The 21,857-nt window shown below is 40.1% G+C and overlaps 1 protein-coding gene across 4 annotated transcripts in view; it reads left to right on the top strand.

The window, feature by feature from the left end:
* Positions 1-21,238, top strand: part of LOC131219010 (chaperone protein dnaJ C76, chloroplastic) — a 79,675-nt gene extending 58,437 nt beyond the window's left edge. For all 4 annotated transcript variants that reach the window (XM_058213970.1, XM_058213969.1, XM_058213967.1 and 1 more), the window contains one exon: positions 20,383-21,238. In XM_058213970.1, the coding sequence (XP_058069953.1) occupies positions 20,383-20,527 (145 nt within the window). In that variant the 3' untranslated portion in view covers positions 20,528-21,238. The remainder of the gene's footprint in view (positions 1-20,382) is intronic.
* Positions 21,239-21,857: the final 619 nt, after the last annotated feature.

Below are 21,857 nucleotides of genomic sequence, written 5' to 3'. Positions count from 1 at the left end.
CACATCATAGTAAAGATAATAACAAAGGAAACATGCAATGGTTGTAGACCATTATCACAATCCTGCGGTATCATATTCAAATCATGTGTGGATTGGATCCGGCAAGGGATGGGACCTCCCGATCTTGCATGGTTTCAATCCAATAATCAATGCAGCTTATCCAGTCCCGGAAATCAAAGGATTTCTGGAATAGGGACGACTGAAAAATCTGAGAGAGGGTTGGGATCAATTCTCAGATTTTCAGGGTCAATAGCAATCAAAGAATACTAGGCATAAAAAGAGAAGAAGAAGGTTGGAGGGCTAAAAATAGAATTTAGAAGAAGAAAAGTGATTAGGGGAAGAAAAGAAAATACCACAGAAAGGGGAAGGAGGCACCAAGCTTTCATTAAAAAATATCATTATTAGGTTTAGGGTAGAAAACACCCTATTTATAAAATTCGGATTTAAAAGAAAATGACTAAACTACCCTTATAACAAAAGAAAAAAATGCGCAAAACAAAGCTTTCTAAGAAAAAAAATCCCACATAACAAATTAGTCTTCCAACTCATCCTACACGTGTGCCTTCCTAATGTGGGGCCTTCAATTAATCTAGGGACACGTGTAAGGTCTTCAAAATCCTCCTTGATTGTGCCATGAACCATCATCGAGTCATAAAGATGTATTCGTCGGCTGCCTTCATCTTTGATAAACTTCGAAGGGTCTAATGTCCTCATCAACTCCCCTCGGGTGAGAAGAACTCGGCTCTGACAAATTAAAACTTTTATGCGTCTCAAGAAAATCTGGATCAATCCACTGCAGTTCCGCTTCTGTAAGTCACGTGGAATCGGATGGTGGCTTGTTCTTCCATTTGACAAGGTACCTTTGGAAGCCCTCATCTCGTGTGGAAACAATCTCCTCTTCCACTATTCCTTCAATCGCTTCCTTACAGTCAATTGATGGTGGAAGGGGTGGAGTGGGTTGAGAAGTAAAGTCGGAAAGTGGCCAAGGGTGAGAAGAAGAAATGATGTAAGGGTTAGGACAGAGGATTGGATCTTCCACATTGATCGTCGAATTTATTCCCATTTCAGGTGGAAAGTCTACCCTGTACGCATTAAACCCAATTGTAAGCAATACTTTGAATGGTCCATTACTGCGAGCTTGTAATTGCTTAGCGGAACCCGGAAGAAACTGCTCTGGTCTAATCCTAACCATTACATAATTCCCTTCATTAAATTCTGTCCACCCTCGATGTTGGTCAGTTGAACATTTATAATTATCATTACTTGCATTTATTCACTATCTAACATGTGCATGCAAGTCATGAATGGGTCGTGCAAATGCATTGACTGACTCAGAAGATCTTTGGGTAACTGACATGGGTAACAAGTCTATGGGCATTCGAGGTTTGTACCCACTAACAATTTTAAATGGACTCAACCCTGTAGATCTATTGACTGAACTGTTGTAGGCGAACTTGGCTATAGGTAGAATCAAATCCCAAGTTTTCACATGTTCACCCACTAAGCATCGTAAGAGGTTTCCAAGGCTACGATTAACCACCTTAATTTGTCTATCAATTTGGAGGTGGTATGTAGTAGAAAATTACAAACGTGTTCCCATCATGTGTCATAGTGTCTTCCAAAAATAGCTAGTAAATCTGACATCATGGTTAGACACTATGGTCTTAGGTAAACCATGGAGATGGACCACACCATCGAAAAAGACCTTAGCAATATTAGAAGCATCTGAAGTTTTAGAACATGGGATGAAATGCGCCATCTGAGAGAAGCGATCCACAACGACAAAAATGGAATCATGCTTTTTAATCGTCTTGGGAAGTCCAAGCATGAAATCCATGCTAATGTCTTGCCACGGCGCATGTGGCACAGGTAATGGCGTATATAATCCGGAATTTTTCTTTTGCTGCTTCGCCATCTGACACATTCTACACTGCCCTAAAATTTTGGCGACATCTCGCTTAAGACTTGGCCAATAGAAACGATCTTCTACGAGGGCAATAGTCTTATCACAGCCAAAGTGGCCAACTATCCCTCCCAAATGAAGCTCCCAGACGAGGAATTCACGGAGAGACGTACGGGGAATACGTAAACGATTTCCTTTAAAAAGGAATCCATCTCTCAACACGAAATCCCCCGCACTTTACTAATCGTTCAAGAGTGACGTATAGGTACCCTCAAAATTTGGACATGTACTCGTTTCTCAGTTGCTCAAAACTGACAACTCTTACACTCAAAGAATTGAGCAACGCCACTTTACGGCTAAGGGCATTAGCTGGTTTATTCTCTACTCCGGCCTTGTGTTTCAGGACAAACAAATACTCTTGAAAGAACACAACCAACTTAGCGTGCCTTTGATTAAGTTTCTTCTGGGGGTGAAGATAACATAAGGCCTCATGATCAGAGAATAACAAAAATACCTGTGGTAGGAGGTAGTGGCGCCAATGTCTCAAAGACTGCACTACCACATAAAATTCCTTATCATAGGTAGAGTATTTTTGTTTTGCCTCATTCAATTTCTCACTGAAATAGGCTACAGGATGACCCTCTTGATTCAGGACTCCACCTATACCAACACCAGATGCATCACACGCAACTTCGAAGACTTTAAAAATGTTGGGAAAGCGCATGACGAGAGCTTCGACCATCTTGCCCATAATTTCTTTAAAAGCCTTAACTGCGGCTTTCAACCACACGAATTCTCCCTTCTTCATACATTATGTAATGGGAGCCATAATCGTGCTAAAACTCCTAATGAATTGACGATAGAATGTGGCTAAGCCATGGAAGCGTCGCACTTTATGGATGTTCCTTAGTTCAGGCCAATCAACTATGGTCTTGACTTTCTCTAGGTTTGCACGCATCCCTTCTGCTGACATTAGAAATAGAATTTAGAAGAAGAGAAGAAATTAGGGGAAGAGAAGAAATTATCACAGTGAGGCACCAAGCTTTCATTAAAAAGCATCATTATTAGGTTTAGGGTAGAAAACACCCTATTTATAAAATTCGGATTTAAAAGAAAATGACTAAACTACCCCTATAACAAAAGAAAAAAAACGCGCAAAACAAAGCTTTCTTAAAAATAAAGAAATAAATAAATAAATCATGCGTAACAAATCAGTCTTCTAACTCATCCTACACATGTGTCCTCTTAATATAGGCCCTTCAATTAATTTAGGGACACGTGTAAGGTCTTCAAAATCCTCATTGGTTGTGCCATGAACCATCATCGAGCCATAAAGATGTATTCGTTGGCCGCCTTCGTCTTTGATAAACTTTGAAGGGTCTGAGCTGTCTAGCAAGCATTGACCTGTATATCTGAGCTACTTGATGACATCGAGATACCACTCGATGGGATCAAAGAAGCTGCTCGATAGCATTGAAGAACACTCGATAGCATCGAGTAGAAGCATCATATCTGTCTAGCAACATTTCAGTTGGAAATTCTATGTGCTTGATCTCATCAAAGGGTCTTTCGATCCCATTGAACTGACCGATTTTTGCCCCTTTTTTTTACTGTTGGAACTTGGTTCCTATATACAGGCAATGTTCAAATTATCTTCAATATTATCTTTATCTCCAACTCAGCGATACCGATAACACTGGTAGCGATACCGATAACGCTGGTAGTATCAGAAATTTCAGGTATTAGTAATGTATCGCTAAGTATTGCCAATGTATCAATATCGCTAATGTAATCGCCAATATTTTCAACTATGTAAATTCTAGGTGTCGCTTGTATTGCCAATGCATTAATATCGCTAATGTGTCGTCAATATTTTCGACTGTGTAAATTCTAGGTAATGCTTGTCTCATAAGTGTATTGATGATATTTCAATAATATCGCCAACGTATCAATATCATCAAAATTGTTTATTAGAAAAAAAAAAAATTATTTCAAATTTTTTTTTATGGGCACATGGTTGTATGTAGTGTTCAATTTGTCATTGATAATATTGATAATATCTCGATATTGCAACATATGCGATGACAATCTTTTGTTTCCTTTCCAATTGTTAATGATTTTTTTGGTGAAATATCATGTATTTGATATTTTGCAATATCGATGGATGTTTGGATGGAAGGTTGGATGGTTAAATAGGCCAAACGAGACGATTGGACTGATTTCTTACAACAGCACCTACTTTTAAGGCCCCATTAAATGGATACTTGTTATATATGCATTCTTTTTGCAATTATTTATTTATTTATTTCTAAATATGCAAATATGTACATTTTAACATCTTCTAAAGTTTCACTAAAAATTCTATCATTTTTCCCATGTTTCCCCGCATTTCCGGTTATCAGCGATATAATTGGCGATATTGATATTGTTTCTGTATCCCTGGCCAACGAAACTTGTAGCTATACCGATACTTCTAACACTGTTTATAGGGCATTTAATATTTGGGCTTTTGGAGGGGTTTTTGGTTCAAATAGAGGCTAGGTGTTTTCCCACTTATGCCACACATCCTAGACCTCAATCCAAAGAGTTTCATGCCAATCTTCTTGTGATTCTTTAATCTAATGAGCATTCCATGCTCCTATTCGAAGATGTGGATGGATTCTCACCTTTTCGAAATTAGACACTGCCTATAGTCAAATTCTTGTCTAAACTCTCTAGAAGACCCTTCTAGGTGAATCCCCTAGGAATTACAATATTCTCATGTGCTATAGGAGACTCACCCAACCTCCATTGCCTTGGTTACCTCATTGGCACATAATATGCAAGGCAAATGATCGTATGAGCTAAAGCATCAACATCGACGATCGGGGGAGCATTTGAGGACCAGATTCAAGCACGAGAGAGCTTTAAAGAAATGATTCAAGCACGACACTACAAAAGGGGCTCAATTTGACAAATAAGTTCTCAATTGTAAGAGTCCACACACTCCTTCCTTGTATAGGATTGATTGTAGAGTTTGTAACCCAAACTCACGTAGGTTCTTGTGTAGGACCGTATTGACACCAACACGGGTGAGTACGTGTGACCGGCATAGGTGAGTACGTGTGTAAGCCCTTGTGTCGGCCATCAACACGGGTGTGTACGTGGTAAGTCCTTGGTCCTAATCACCCCCCCTCTAGTTCATAGCCATTCATTCCTTAGCTCTGCTAAGCTTCTACATGTATAACTCGAGTGGCCCACCACCACCTTGCGTAATTTTAAAGTGCACCTCGTGATCTTTGCTGGTCTTTAGAATAAATTAATATATCATCAATGAACACGATCACAAATTGATCCAAATACGACTGGAATACCCTATTCATTAAATCCATGAACACGATTGGGGCATCGGTCAAGCCAAAGGGCATCATAACTAGGAACTCATAGTGCCCGTAGCGTGTCCTGAAAGCCGTCTTATAAACGTCTTCTTCCTTGATCCATAATTGTTGATATCCCGACCTTAGGTCAATCGTAGAAAAGTAACCAGCTCCCTTCAGATAATTAAATCATCAATGCACATGTGAACGCTGGAAATCGGCGGCCACGCTCATCTGGCGAATCTTTCAGATGTTGCAGATGTTTTTGCTTGTTTGTAGGATGGGGTGTGTGTGATGTCAGTTTGGAGTCGCCACTAGCCACTTAATCTTAGAATCACGTAGTCGGCTAGATCCCGCGGAATACTCAAGGTTAGAGAAATCCAAAGACTCTCCTACCTTATATTGACTCCTGGTCTGCAATTCGGGATTCTAAGGAACCTCGGTTACAAAGAGGGAAGGGGTTAAGCATCCTCTCTGCCTGTATAAATGTATGGTCTCTACTTAGTGTGATAAAACAATCTCAAGGGTTGGATGATGGAGTCCAAATGGGACTAGGCACATGTGGATTTTTGATGCGGCAAGATCCGAGATTTTGGCAAGGCACAAAGCATACGTTCAACAATGTGTTTAAAGGGCGGATGTGATGATGCTTATGTAAAGAGGTAAAGAAAAATGGACTAGATTACTATGAATTTCTGATATGATAGGATCCGATGTACGGCAAGTCACAGAGCATACGTTCACTAGAGATCTAAAGGAGCAGGAGGGTTGAGAAGGGAGTAAATGCTATGATGAATGCTTGCATAAAGTAAAAGAATCTTTGGCTTGAACTTGGATAAGTTAAAACATGGGTTGCACCATGATCAATCAGTGCTAGACTCGAGATTGAGAAGGTTAGGAGAAGGCTAAGAGATGACTAAAAAAATCTGATCTTGGACCTCTCTCTCTCTCTCTCTCTCTCTCTCTCTCTCGCTTGGATTTTAAGAATGGGAAGTGTGTGAAATGTGAAGAGGAGAGGGCTATTTATAGCCTTCTCCAATGGAATGTGGTTATTGTTGGGTTTGAGGGGGGTAAATGCTGGCATGGCAGCTTGGGATTGGTTGAGGAGAGATGAATGCCACATGGCATGCTCTCATTGGCTCTTGGAGGTTGGTAAAATGGTAAATAAGGTAGGCTGGATGGGTAAATCCATATGAAAGTTGACTTTGGGACGAGAGATAGCTGTTGTTCGGAGGAGACAATTGTCTCTTTCTGGAGCGGCAGTTAGATTACCGCCCACGGTAATTCAACTACCTCCCAAGCTTGGATCGGGTCGAGCTTTGGTCGGTGGGCCTCACTTAATGCCCTGGTTCGTCCGGCAGTCTCCTTTCGGGCTTTTGAGTTCTGATTAGTGTTTGGATCAGGGCTTGGATTAGTTTGGTTCAAGGTTTGGATTAGGGTTTAGTTCGGATCAGGGTTCGGATTAGGGTTTGGTTCGAATTTGGTTTGGATCAGGGGGTTCAGATTAGGGTTTGGTTCGGATCAGGGTTCGGTGTTTGATCACGGTTCTCAGACTGTCTTTAGCTTCCCCAAAGTATTAGCCTGGGTGGGGTGTCTACAACGCGGGAGTGGGTATTTATTTTTTATCGTCACTTCATTCAGCCGATGACAATCTATGCATAATTGCATGCTCCCATCCTTCTTATTCACAAATAGTACAGGTGCTCCCCATGGTGACGTACTTGGTTTGATGAAACCTTGAGTCTTCAGTTCTTCTAACTATTTCTTAAGCTCTTGCAGCTCTATCGGTGGCATATTGTATGGCTAGATCGATATAGGTGCAATTCATGGTACGAGGTCAATGTTGAACTCTACCTCTTCTAGGCGGCAATCTAGGTATATCTTGAAAAACCTCTGGATACTTCCACAATTGTTGTTTCAAACAAGAAACAAATGTATTTCAATTTGGGAGATTATCTTATTCAAATATAACAGAGAAAGAGTATATCAAGAACAATCATTGTATTATTAATTTTGAGTTCATTTACATCCTCAGCATCCCTTGATTCTAAGATAAATTATTTAGAATATAGAAATTAACAAAGTTCAAATGTTTAAGTCGGCTGTCAAATTCGGCAGCACTTCAACTCATGATTTGATCATCTCTTTAAGATGAATATCATGTGGATCCAATCAACTGATTTCTCTTCTTGAAGCTTGGATAGCAGGAAAACTGAAGCTTGATCATTCCGGCAGCATTTCAGCCTTTCATCATTATAAACTGCATGGCAGTCTGGTTGCGCGGACCCGCACAACCAACATGGTTTGTGCGGGTCTGCGCAAACCACGGACTTCTCTTCAATCCTACCTTCAGTCTTCTTTGCTGCTCTGCACTTCTTCCAAAATCTTCAATACTTTCAAATGAGGGGGGAAGGGGGGTATTTATAGGCCTCCGCACGTGAGAAACCTCGATCTTGGTGCCAAGGGACCTACCTTTCATTGATTTTGATCATTCATGGGCAATAAGCACAGAAATCAGTTGCGCGACCCCACACAACTAAGTTATTGGTTGCGCGACCCCACGCAATCGATATGCCTTGCGCGGACCCACGCAAACCCTCCTTAAAAATACTTGTTCTTCTTCTTTTTCTATTTCCTTCCTCTTTTCACTTTTCAATCTTCTTTTCTTGAATTCTTTCCTCTTATTTTTTTATGCCTCAACAATCACAATTTTCTCTAACACCAACTTCTACGATTCTCCATCCTTTAGCACCATAATACGTTTTACTTTTTCGTCCTTTTGTCACCCTTGGATTTGGAAAAGCTCTTTCCCTGGAACAGAGAAAGTAACTGTCTTGGCATGACAATCAATCTTGGCGTGATAGGAAGTAAGCCAACCCATTCCTAAAATAATAGCATACCCCTTCATATTCATTGCTACTAGATCTACTAGCATCAGGATAGCTTTGATTCTAATTTCAAAGGATTTACATATCTTGTCCAATGTGACAGTTTTCCCCACTGGTGATATACCGAAATTAACTTACTAAGAGCTGTTGGTTTTAACTCGTAACCATTCAACTATCACAGTTGCAACTAATGATAACAAAGCTCCAAAATCAAACAATATGGCAACAAGCTTATCGAACATGATAATCGTACCTTCTATGACATTATTATCAACTTATGGTTCTTCAGTAGGTGTGACGGTGTAAACTTTCGCTTGCGTAGGCTGATGTCTGAACGGTTGTCATCCTTCAGAATTCGCAGGTCGTGATGATTGTTGGGGTCGATTCTGCTAATTCTGTGACGGCTGATGAGGCACAGAATGCGACGCCTAAGGTTATGAATGTGACAGTCTAGATGTCTGGGGCGACTGGACGAACTATTGAGTTGGTGCAGGGGACGGTAGCCTTGAAGATGATTGCTGAAGTGGTGACAATTGTCCGATGTCTCTAAGTCGAGTCCTACAAAATTGTGCCTTATGCTCATACTTCCCACAATATGTACAATTCCCTGCAAAAGGCCACTCGAGTATTTGGTGTTGTGGTTGGGGCATTGGTCTGTTGCCTCTTTTCTTATGGTTGTTGTTACTGGGTGTGGTCCTATTCTGATGTTCTCTTAACTGAGCACGGGTTCGTTCCCTGTCTCGTTCGACTCGCGAGGCTTTCTCGACGATTTCAGAATACTTCTGGATATCCGCACAACCAAATCAGGTTCTAATGTTCTGATGTAGGCTTTCTTCAATTTTCTGAATCTTTTATTCTGTCTTCCACCACCTTCGGGGCACATCGGGATAATTTGGCGAACTTTGCCTCATATTGAGCTACTATTATAGCCCCTTGCTCCAACTATGAGAACTCGACCATCTTCTGAAAACGATAGGCCTTAGGAAAGTATTTTTCGTGGAACTTGCTTCTGAATTCTCTCCAAGTCCACACATGCTCCATCGAGACCAATCTCTTAGCCGATCTCCACCATATATCACCTTGGAGAATGAACGTCGCCAATCTAACCATTTGGTTTTCTGGACAATCTATCGCTTGTAGAATCTTTTCAACCTCCATCAGCCAGTCTTCTGCTATTGTCAAATCTGAAGCGCCTTTGAACATTGGTGGTCGCAATTTTGTGAATTTCTCAAGTATACTCCACCTAATGGCTCGTGTCTAGATAAGGCTGGATTACACTGGCCTTGAGGTGCCTGATTCATGTTCACTGTCATGTTCCATTGGGCTACAAATTGGTCTTGTTGTTGTTTTATCATATCTGCCATCTAAGTTACTAATAAAAACGTGACATCACGTGGTTGGGGGCTAGATCCAGCGTAATGTGCGTATATAGCAGTCTGTGGTAATGGAAGTTACGCACTAGGCTCGACACCACCCAAGTTTCCCGTTAGAGGGGCAGGGGAATGACTTTTCGTCTCCTCTCCCCCCTCAACGTTCTCATCTTGTTCTCTAACAGACGTTTCAAATTCTAATGGAATTTTTGGGTTTACTGCTGGTTCGTGGGGGGACAATGACACTAGCCGATGGGACAATATCGCGTAAACCGCGTGTCTTCTTTGGGGCCATCATGTCCTACAATAAGAGCTAAGGTTTGGTATAAATGTTTCCTGCTGTCCACTTTTGTTTTGCAGAATGTTGCGGACTAAAAGTTCAAATTTCAGTTATTAGTTACTAAGCACAATTCGGGGTGTTGGTGGCATTTAAACTTGGTTTCTAAGTTCTTTGTCAATCATCACAATCAAGGGGTGAATCCTAAGTATAGAGTTTATAATTTTAGGGATCTACATTTATGTGTGTATGGTCGCATTACCTACAGGCAGTGTTCGAGTTGTCGGTATCGCTACAAGTTTCGTTGGCCGGAGATAAAGATATAATGTCGTTATCGCTGATAATATCGCCAATAACCAGAAATGCAGGGAAAAAGGGGGAAATATGAGGAAAATGGTGGAATTTTTCAGTGAAACTTCAGGACATGCCTAAATACACATATTTACATATTCATGAATGAAAAGTTTGCAAAAAGAATGCATTAAATTAGAAGTTTCCATTTTATGGGGGCCAAAATGTATGCGTTGTCGTGAGAAATCACTCAAATAATAACCAAAATTAGTTTATATAATACAAATGCAAGCTTATAATAATTAAGAGATGCAAAAGTAAATGAATTGAAAAAAATACACATTTCTGGCCATGTTTCATCCCCACATAGAGTGACGAGGTGGCTTGTAATCATTGTCCAAATCCTGTGGCAGTTGAGAGTAGTACTGCTGCCCAACATATTGGCAGTACTGTTCCCAGGTCATCCTCTGCTCGTACCAATTGAGGAACTCTCTTATGTACCTCTGATAGTCATCCTGTTGCTCCACACTGTTTTTAATGGTCCACTTGACACCACAGGACCGCCCTAAAAAAGTTTTTAATGGTTGCAGTTTATTCAACACTATTTTCGATAATGTGGTCCACTTGAGACTATATACCTCAGTTCCGGTCTCATTCTATAAAATAATGTAGAAAATGAATGAGATAGATCTAAAGTTAAAGTGGATCCACCACAGAAAACCGTGGGAGCAATCACACCCACCGTTGAAATATTTATAGGGTCCACTGTGATGTATTTTTGAGATCCAACCTATTCATAAGTTAACATCGAGATAAATGAAGTGAAAATAAAAATATCAGCTTGATCAGAAACTTCAGTGGCCCCTAAGAAGTTTTGAATGCTGGACGTCATTGTCCCCACTGTTTTCTATGGTGGGGTCCACTTGAACTTTAGATCTATCTCATTCTTTTTCTCATGCCATAAAAATCTCTCTCCAAATTAATGGATGGTATGGATATAACACATGCATCATGGTTGGGTCCACATAGCTCGGTGACGTCACATCAGTAGCCATTAGCCACCCCACTGGGGATCGATACCATGTGTTGAAATGAGGTATCTCCACTCAGTCTGCGAGTTGAGCTATGGTTCTGGGTGTCTTTGGCTACAACTTTTGTCAGTAGCCAATCCAGAAATCGGATTAGCTACTGAGTTACTCAGTACGCTCTAAGTTGGGCCCACTGTGAATTTATGTGGTTTATCCACACCTTCCATCCATTTTTCCATAGCATTTTAGGCATTGAGCCCAAAATTGAAGCTTATACAAGTCTCAAGTGGACCATACCACAGGAAACAGTGGAAATAATGATTTCCACCCACGAAACCTATTTTTCATCCGCGCCCACGCCCATGCAGTGCAGGACTGAGATTTCCTTCCTGCGCTGCAAGCTCAAGTGGGGCTCGATGTGATGTTTGTGAAAAATCCTCCCCGTTCATCCGTTTTGTGAGTTCATTTTATGACATGATGCTAAAAATGAACCGTATCTAAAGCTCAAGTGAGCCTAAAAAGTGATAATTAAACGTCCACAGTTGAAATATTCGTGGGGTCACATAAGTTTTAATTCATGCCAATATTTTTGTTTTCAGTTCATCTCAAGAGTAATGACATTATTAACGGTACGGATGGCATCTAAACATCACTGTTGAACCAGGAAGGTTTCAATGGTTGGAATTTCCCAAACCACATTTTTCCTTTCGTACGGCTCACTTGAGCAGTTGAACGTGAACCACGAAGGTTTCAACTGTGGGGTCCACCGTGATTTATGTATTTTATCCACTCCGTCCATCCATTTTAGCAGATAATTTTAGATCTTGAGCCTAAAAACGAAGTATATCCAAACCTCAAGTGGACCACATCATAGTAAACAGTATGAATTGAAATCTACCGTTGAAAATTTCTTAGGGGCCACAGAAGTTTTGGATCAAGCTGATATTTGTGTTTTCCCTTCATCCATGTCTGTGTGATCTTATGAACAGGTTGGATGAGAAATAAACATCACTGTGGGCCCTAAAAAGGTTTTAACAGTGGAAATCATTATTCCAACTGTTTCCAATGGTATAGTCCACTCGATCTTTGGGTATGCTTAAATTTTGGTCTCAACCCCTAAAATAAGATGGAAAAACGGAGGACATGGATTGACCAGATACATTCTCGGTGGGCCCAACAGAATATAATCGGTACGTTAACAGCGTACGAAACCACGTACATGATCCCATTTACGTTCTCCCGATCCCCATTTACGCTCGCTCGATCCCCAAATTCCGAAAATCCCTCTCAAAATTTCAAAATTCCTCTCCTGCCCACCGAATTCTGCAAAATTTCAACCGAAAATCCCTCTCCCTCATTCCAAATAAGAAAAAAAACCCTCAAGATCTCGCCCCGGAAGTGGATTCGAGAAGTTGCAGGATTTTTCAATGGAAAAAAGGAAATTTTTGGGGTTGAATCTTACCGAAAATTGCTAATCTACACTTAAGGCTGTGAATTCGCGTCTTCCTCCAAATTCAGGCGAAAAAACAGGTATTTTTAGTATATTGATGGAAATCATGGAATCCAATTGGCTATCCATTGGGTCTTAGGGTCATTGCTCCAGGTCACGGTAAGTCACAACCAGTGTTCAAATTGTCGACGATAATATCGAAATATCGCCGATAATTTCGGTGTCGCCAGTGAGGCAATTTTGTGTCGTTTCCAGATATCACCGAAATCTCGCCAATATTATCGGTATTTCCATTATCACACCGATATTTCGTTGTTCCCACCAACCACGGGTAGGAACTATAGCCAACAACCCACTTTTATCAATAAAAGGGGGGGTTGTCGGTGAGAAAATCACAAAAAAACATAAAGAAATACCCGTTTTTTTGCCCGAATTTGGAGAACGATGCGAATTCAGCTGTTGTTGAGTGCAGATCGCATTTTCGGTAAGATTCAACTCCATAAATTTCTTTTTTTTTTCCGTCGAAAAATCTTCATCAACTTCTCAAATCCGCGGGCTGAGATCTTATTCGAAAATAGAGGGTTTTTTTTTTTATTTGGGATGAGGGAGAGGGATTTTCGATCTAAAAATACGGAGAAATCGGTGGGATGGAATGAAAATTTGAAATTTTCGGAAGGTGAAGAGGGATTTTGGGTTTTTATCCCAAATTGGGGATCGGGCGGGCCGTGGGCATGATTGGATTGCGTACTTGGTTACTCAGTACGCTCTTATCGTACTGGGGCCCACCGAGAATGTATCTGGTCTATCCATGCGGTCCATCCGTTTTTCCATATTATTTTAGGGGTTGAGACCAAAATTTAAGTGTACTAAGAGATCAAGTGGACCACACCATTGGAAACAGTTTGAATAATATCTTCCACCATTAAAACTTTTCTAGGGCCCACAGTGATATTTATTTCTCATCCAACCTGTTCATAAGATCATACAGACATGGATGAAGGGAAAAAACGAATAAAAGTTTGATCCAAAACTTCTATGGCCCCGAGATATTTTCAACGGTAAATGTTCAATTCATAATGTTTCCTATGGTGTGGTCCACTTGAGGTTTGGATATACTTAGTTTTTAGGCTCAAGAACTAAAATTATCTGTTAAAATGGATGGACGAAGTGGATAAAATATATAAATCACGGTGGACTCCACAGGTGAGCTTTGACGTTGCAAGCTCACCTAGGTGTATCACTTTGAGGCCACCCCACTATGGCTTGGGCGTTGAGGGTGCAGGTTGGTACTCTGTGGGCCCCACCATGATGGATCTATTGTATCCATGCTGTCCATTAATTTTTAAATATTATTTTAGAGCTTTATCCAAAAAATGAGGTAGATCTAAAACTCAGGTGGACCACACCATAGGAAAACTTAAGTGATTGGATATCCACCATTTAAATCCTCCTAAGGCCCACTGTACTGTTTATTTGACATCCAATCTGTTAATTAGATCATAAAGACTCAGATGAAGGGAAAAAACAAAGATCAGGTTGTTCCAAAATCTTTATGGCCCCCAAAAAGTTTTTAATGGTCAAAGTTCATTCAACACAGTTTCTTGTAATGTGGTCCAATTGAGATTGGTATATACCTCTTTTTTTTTTTTTTTTTTTTTAACGCATTATAAAATTATCTATAAAAATAGATGGATGGCATGGATGAAACACATACCTCGTGATGGGGCTCGCAGAGCACGGCAGGGAGTAGCCAAATCCGTTTCCGCAGCGCGCGGATCTGGACGTGGATTTCCTGAACTTTCCATGTGTTCCTGCGCTGCAAGCTCAGGTGAGGCTTACTGTGATGTTTGTGAGAAGTCCTCTCCATCCATCCGTTTTGTGATTTCATTTTAGGACTAGTTGTAAAAAATGAATGGTATCCAAAGCTCAAATGAGTTGTACTAAAGGAAAATGTGGTTTGAGAAATTCCTACCGTTGAAACCTTCCTGGGTTCAACAGGGATGTTTAGATGCCATCCATACCGTTAATAATATCATTACAATTGGGATGAACTAAAAAAATAAATAAATATTGGCATGAATCAAAACTTCTGTTGCCCCACGAATATTTCAACTGTGGATGTTTAATTATCACGTTTTAGACTCACTTGAGTTTTAGATACAGTTCATTTTTGGCATCATGTCCTAAAATGAACTCACAAAATGGATGGACGGGGAGGATTTTTCACAAACATCACAGTGGGCCCCACCTGAGCTTGCAGAGCAACACCCTGCGAATTGGGCGCGGATTGGATACTGACAAGGGGAACGGATTGGCTACACCCCCTGACACCAGCCCGTGGCTGGTTGTCAGTGATCTGTGTACCCCACCATGATGTATTTATTTCATCCATTCCGTTCATCCATTTTTAAATATCATTTTAGTGCTTTATGCCAAAAATCAAAGGGTTATAAATCTCAGGTGCACCACACCACAGGAAAACAATAGTGACTGGATATCCATCATGTAAATCCCACTAAGGCCCACTGTACTATTTATTTGCATCCAATCTGTTGATTAGGTCATAAAGACCCAGATGAAGGGAAAAAACAAAGATCAGCTTGATCTAATGATTTGATGGCCCCAAAAAGTTTTTAATGGTTTAAGGTCATTCAACACTGTTTCGTATAATGTGGTACACTTGAGATTGGGATATACCTCATTTTTTGTATAATGTGATACCGATATTTCAAATACTGGCTGCACCAATGATCAATTCGAATTTGATCTAGAGCATATGGTGGGCCCTGGATGAAATAATTTACTTTTCAACGGTAGATATACTTTTAGATATTCTGGCCCAACTGAGTCATAGATCTGGCTCATTTTTTAAACCATGCCCTTGAATGACCATGTTAAATTGGTAAACGGAGTAGATCTAGCACACACATAATGTGTGGGCTTAAAAAAAATGGATTAAACCTCACGTGTACATTGAATACGGACAGCTAATAATATCAATTTCTTTTACCCACCTTTTTTTTACATGCATGGCCCACCTTGAATTTTGGAACATGGAGAGGACCAGCCTGATGATCGGCTTGGTTCTTATTCATATCTGCCACATTGCCACGTGTGATGGGCGAATGTACCACTAATCAGGTGGGTCCAGCTGGGAAAATACTCTCGTATAAAATTCAGGCCGTACCACTAATCAGGTGGTCCGTGAAGTTAGAAATAGGTGGATGGCTTGGAAAATTTCAGCCAATTTCTTTAAACCATGCATTTGTCTTGATAGCTGTAGCCATTCTAATTAAGTGGCCCACTTGATTATTGGGCCATGATATCTTCATAGTGCTTCCACCCTGATTAATGAATTGGATCTTGCACCTATGTGCCAAGCTGGCACAAGTGGGGGCGATGTTCATGATCTGTCTTATGCAGGCGTGTGGGCTTAGCGAAACCTAGAAACATGGGAACAATACTGCCAATATTATATAAACTAATTTTGATATAAATAAATATCAGAGGTACATAAGAGAGTTCCTCAATTGGTACGAGCAGAGGATGACATGGGAACAGTACTGCCAATATGTTGAGCATCAATACTACTCTCAACTGCCACGGGATCCAGACAATGATTACGAGCCACCTCGTCACTCCATGTGGGGATGAAACATGGCCAGAAATGTGTATTTTTTTCAATTCATTTACTTTTTCATGTCTTAATTGTTGTAAGCTTGCATTTGTATATTATATAAACTAATTTTAGTTACTATTTGAGTGATTTCTTACGACAACGCACACTTTTTGGCCCACATTAAATGGAAACTTCTAATTTAATGCATTCTTTTTGCAAAATTTTCATTCCTGAATATGTAAATATGTGTATTTAGGCATGTCTTGAAGTTTCACTGAAAAATTCCACCATTTTCCCCAATTTCCCCCCTTTTTCTCTGCATTTCCGGTTATCGGCGATATTATCGGCGATAACGATATTATATCTTTATCTCTGGCCAGCGAAACTTGTAGCGATATCGACAACTCGAACACTTAGTGGGAACAGCGACATATCTACGATTATTTTGAAAATACCAGTAATCTGGCGAGATTATCGGCGACTGTTGGGAGCGAATCGAAAAAACTGGGTTTCAGTGTCACATAGCCGGCGACACCGATATTATCGGCGATATTTCGATAATATCGCCGATATTTTATACACTGCCTACAGGTCACTCTAAGTTTAATGAAAACCTCTCTCTGATACCATTTTGTCATGCCCTACAATTTAAATGTAGAGTGTGCACCCTCAGACCCGAGTTACAGTCCATGACTCGTATGCCAAGTATACATAATTCTACTTATCATACATTTGTTTGGAGGCGTAATTTAACGTATTCTAAGTTCACACTGAATTAACATTCATACATCCACACAATCGCATACTTTTCCATTACCAAACCCATCACATTCACAACCACATAATTAAATTCCGAAATTCAACTACGTCCACCCATTTTGGACTTTATTCAACTATAAAATCAGATAATCGTTCAGCAATATCATGTTCTTGAACAATCTTGAATCAAACCTAGACATTAGTAAATATACTAAGGGAAACTAAATCTCTTATCAATCAATCATATAAACAATTCATCTATCCAATTCAACTAGTTCATCTTCCACCAAATACAGCCATTGATCCTAAGTTTCATCCGCCAATCGGGCCTCATTCTTCGGCACTTGATTCAAATTTCCTGTCTCCTTTGCGTCTGTACGGTTGTCAATCCACAATGTTAGTTGGCCAGGCTAGTGAGTGCACCCGTCATGGTTCATACACAACACAAGTAAGATATTGCAGTATGAATATTTATGCAGAAATGTTATGGAATGCATGTCAAGTGGGATGATCATCCACTTACTTGGGTTGGATATCTGTTAACCCGCATCTGCACCTAGCAGGCTTCCACCGTAGGTAGGCATGGGCAAGGCCCACATCTATTCCATAAGTAGGCATCCACTAACATGGGCATTTGGTAGCGAATCTACCAGGAGACCATCTAGAGAGATCCCCAAGGAACACAGGCACAAGGTGTGCATGAAGTCACCTAGAGTTGGCCTCTAGGAATCAACATAGGGTCGCTTGGATGCTTGTAATGCATGCACAATGTCTATGTATCGACATATGCAATCAACATATACATCTCTCTGTATGAGAGGAAATAATGAATTCTTGAACGTAATAGTTAATATGCCCACACATGCAGTTTACATTAGTAATCGTTCAGAGCATTGATCATACAACAGGGATCATCTTAGCATGATAACACAACACATAGCAATCGTAACAATCATAACAGTCATAGCATTCATAACGTGTATCTTAATTGTATAGGAATGAGACACATTGGGATTCTCTCACCTGTTTTTGGTAGAGCTAAATCCGCCGAACAGTTATGCTTTGGAATCTAGAATGTGAATCCCTATTAAATAATTCACAAATTTAATTTAGCTATTCCATCCAATGGGGTCCACCTTTGCTTAATAGAAGATGACCCACCATTAATCTATTAGTCTTATTAATTCGTTAACTCGGTTTGAAAAAAGAGGGGACTGTAGATCACTATGATCGATCGATCGAGCGAGCAAGCAAGCATCGAAGGCTCTTGATCGATCCTCTAATCAATTGACTAGATTGGAGAAATTTAAATTTATAAGATTAGGTCTCTGGACACTTTTGGTCCCCTTCGATTGATCGAATCCTTTGATCGATGGATCAAAAAAGTTTGGAAATAAATCAATTTGGTCGCTGGAAAGATTTCATCATCCTCGATCGATACCCTCGATCGATCGAGATCGCTCGAGGAATCCCTTGATCGATTGAACCTAAGCATCGATCAATTGATCCATGTTACGAATTTCAGACTTTGGTTGCTAGACAAAAATCGACCTTTTTGATTGATCGATCGATCGAAGTCAGCTGGGTTCTGTTACACAATCCGATTTTCCAAAAACTTAGGGTTATTCCCTCTATCACCTTAACTTTTATGGATTCAATCAATTCATGGATTAGTTCCAAACCATCCAATGATTATTCCCACATCAGAAATTGGGAAAACTAGAGGATCCCCGAATCCGAATATCGGGATTTACAATTGATAGTTGAAACCGTTCTACAGCTAATGTTGTCGAATAGCATATGCGATCGTCGCTGTGGGTAACCCATTAGTTAGAAGAATTCATGGCCATGGTAGGTTTTGGCCTTAGGAAACCTCCAAATCGAATGGATCTAGACCTACACTGGATTGTTGAAAGCTAATCTCTACGACACGAGATCTCGCACAAAAGTCGTCTTCTCATCTTCAAATCCTCCTATAGATTGAAACAGTGGATGTAGGGTCGATCTAGCTCATTCATTGTGTAGATCTAGGGTTTTAAATCAAAATACAAAATTTTAAGAAAGCCAAACTAGGAACTTACCGGCAGAAGTTCTCTTTCCATGACCTCTCTCTCTCTCTCTCTCTCTCTCTCTCTCTCTCTCTCTCTCTCTCTGTTGCTCTTTTTGGTTTTATGGTTTCCGCATGAAATTCCTATGATTCCTCCCTTTATATAGAGAGAAAGCCCTGAATCTAGAAGATTCTTCTTGGGTTTTGTAAATTTGCGCAAAAAGTTAAATCTCATAGTGCCAGGAATTGATCCTCTGACCTTACCTTCCGCGAGAGTACCTCTACCAACGTTCTAAGTATTTCATTTTTGTTATAAATTAAAATATCAAATTTTAATCTTAATTAATCTGGGTTTAATATAGTTCAAAAATTCAGGGTCGTTACACGAACCTTTATTAAGGTTAAAAGAATCAGATAAGGGATGAGAGGAAGAACTTGAAAGACAAGGATTGAGGTGGGGGATAAGGCTTTTGATAGGAATTACAATTGAAAAATGATTTGAATAACCAACCCCAAATATCTAGGACAAGTCTATGATGACATATATGATAATACTATAACTGTAGTGATTAGCGTGTTAAACTTTTCCAAATGCATGTTGGATCCAATTTATGACTTTTTGGAAGCTTTGGAAGACAATTATTCTATTTTCTAGTCGACTGTATTCTCACTAGCCATTGTTACTCAGTTCCCTCTTATCTCTTTGATTTTCAGTAAATTTAACTAAGTTTCTATTTTCCAAACGGATTCACTCTCACTGGCTAGTGAACTGTGTCTAGACCATAGTTCTGAATCTTCATGCCTCGACTTGTAACTTTGCTGAGTCAACTTGGCTGGACGAGAAATCAAGCTGTCTCCTTGAAACTCGGTGGCATGATTGACACTTTTCAGACTTGTCTAGTCGGCTCGCCTACTCGGTCGACTTGACATGACTTGAACCAAGTCACCTGCCCAGTGAATTCATTTTTATGTGGAAAGATCTATGCAATTGCTAGGAATTTTTACCAGCAACCTTAAACAAGCTATAGATCACTTACGATTTTGTTTGCCGATTTTTGTAGTCGTACTATTCAAAATATCAATTTTTAGTGAAATATTAATCCTAGTTTAGTATTTAAGTACTGAGTGAAGTTGAATTGAGTTTTCAAGTCAACCCAACCCAACTGGATATCGAGTCAAGTTGTTTTCAAGTTTCTAAACTATGGTATATAGTATAGAAACAATACAAATAGATATAGTTCCATAATTTACCAAAAAAATTAAGAAGATATATTTTCTTCACTTATCTGATTAGGAATTGCAGGATGCTCTACCCAACCTTCATTTTCAGCTGTATGGTTACTTTATTTCCGACATTGGACTTGCATTACTTATGTTTCTTTAATTATGTGCAGGAGACTCCACCCTGCGATGTATTTGCTGGCTCTTGCATATAGAACTCTAGATATCGAAGATGCAAAAAGAAGTAAACGGACGTTTAGGAATATTCTCGAACCAAAACTGTTTAGTGTTCTCCACTGGTGCAAAAAGCTTGTTTGACCTGGAATAGGATGCCTATAGGGTCACCGGGAAGAAGAGATCTTTTTCCTTTTGGGGTAAAACATATTCTTCTGATTTTATATTGGGAAGAGTATTGCACCAGTTCCCTTCTCTGGTGTGCTGTGCTCAAATTGGATGCATGGCATGATGGTACAGTATGTGAACTGTTCATTGGGTGGTTTCGACTGGATCAATCAGTGTAGAGAAATTCACAGACTGGAAGATCTCAAAGGTTGGATTGACAGCCTACAGATGGACAGCAGGAAAGAATGTTGGCAATGCATGTGAAAAAGGCCATCGATTGGACAGGTAGGATCATCCAATCTTGATTGATTTTTGGACAGTGGTCCATTGACGGTGGCGGAACCTGCACAATGAAGAGTCCAAATCATAGATGGTTGTTCCGTGCATCCAGGTTGGGTGTAGTTCACCAGATCGGGAAATTGGTGTGCTATGGCACAGCTAGAGTACCACAGTCATTGTTGAAAAGGTAAGCTATCAAGAACAACAAAGATGGAATGCAACTAAAATGGCCCATCTAGCAAGCTCTTATGATTTCTATCATACGTTCACCTCCCAAAGGATACATGGTAGATGACTCCTGGTATAATATTACAGAAGATAGCCTCCAGCAAAGCTAGCTATGTGCAATTTCTACAGAATTTGAAGGATTATTACAGTGCAATGGTGTTGATTCTTGGTTTTCTGGATCATCACGGCTATTCTTTTTTGTTCTTGAAGATATTCCCTGCATGCACTTTCCTGTATACATCGTGTAGAAAATGGCCCGTGGGACCCCCAAATCCATCCTATGAGAGGTTAAAGATGGAAGCAGACTCTTTCGTGGACTGCTGACTTCATCATCATCTAAGCCTTAACCCGACCGGTTGGGTTTGGTTACATGAATCTTGTTCTGCCATCTTGCCAGGATCCGTGATGAAAGTTATGGCAAAAGTTTCATGCTGGCTGCCAACCTGATGCAACCCTCCTTTAATTGGGCTTCAGACAGGCAATGAAAGCACAAATTTCACAGGCAATGAAAGCACAAAATTCCCCTCAAAGGACTGCTCACGTACTGTATGATAATCAATCACAAGCTGACCACAGGCAGGTTACTTGCTTTCTACCAATTTCACTCTAAGTAATAGCCATTTGCTATTTTTCACTGGCACTCATACTGTTGCATCGATTGCAGTGTTATTGCAGTTTCTTTCTTGCTGTAAAAGGTTCAAAGGTCCCTTAAAAAAAAAAAAAAAAAAAAAAACTGCCTATGTCATCTTTCTCTATAGAATGATACTAAGAACCTGATCCTTTATGAAAATTTGTACTG

This window comes from Magnolia sinica, chromosome 11, assembly GCF_029962835.1.
Source record: "Magnolia sinica isolate HGM2019 chromosome 11, MsV1, whole genome shotgun sequence".
Classification (NCBI taxonomy): Eukaryota; Viridiplantae; Streptophyta; class Magnoliopsida; order Magnoliales; family Magnoliaceae; genus Magnolia; species Magnolia sinica.
Note: the sequence above shows the minus strand (reverse complement) of the source record. Positions and strands in the feature narration are given on the sequence as shown.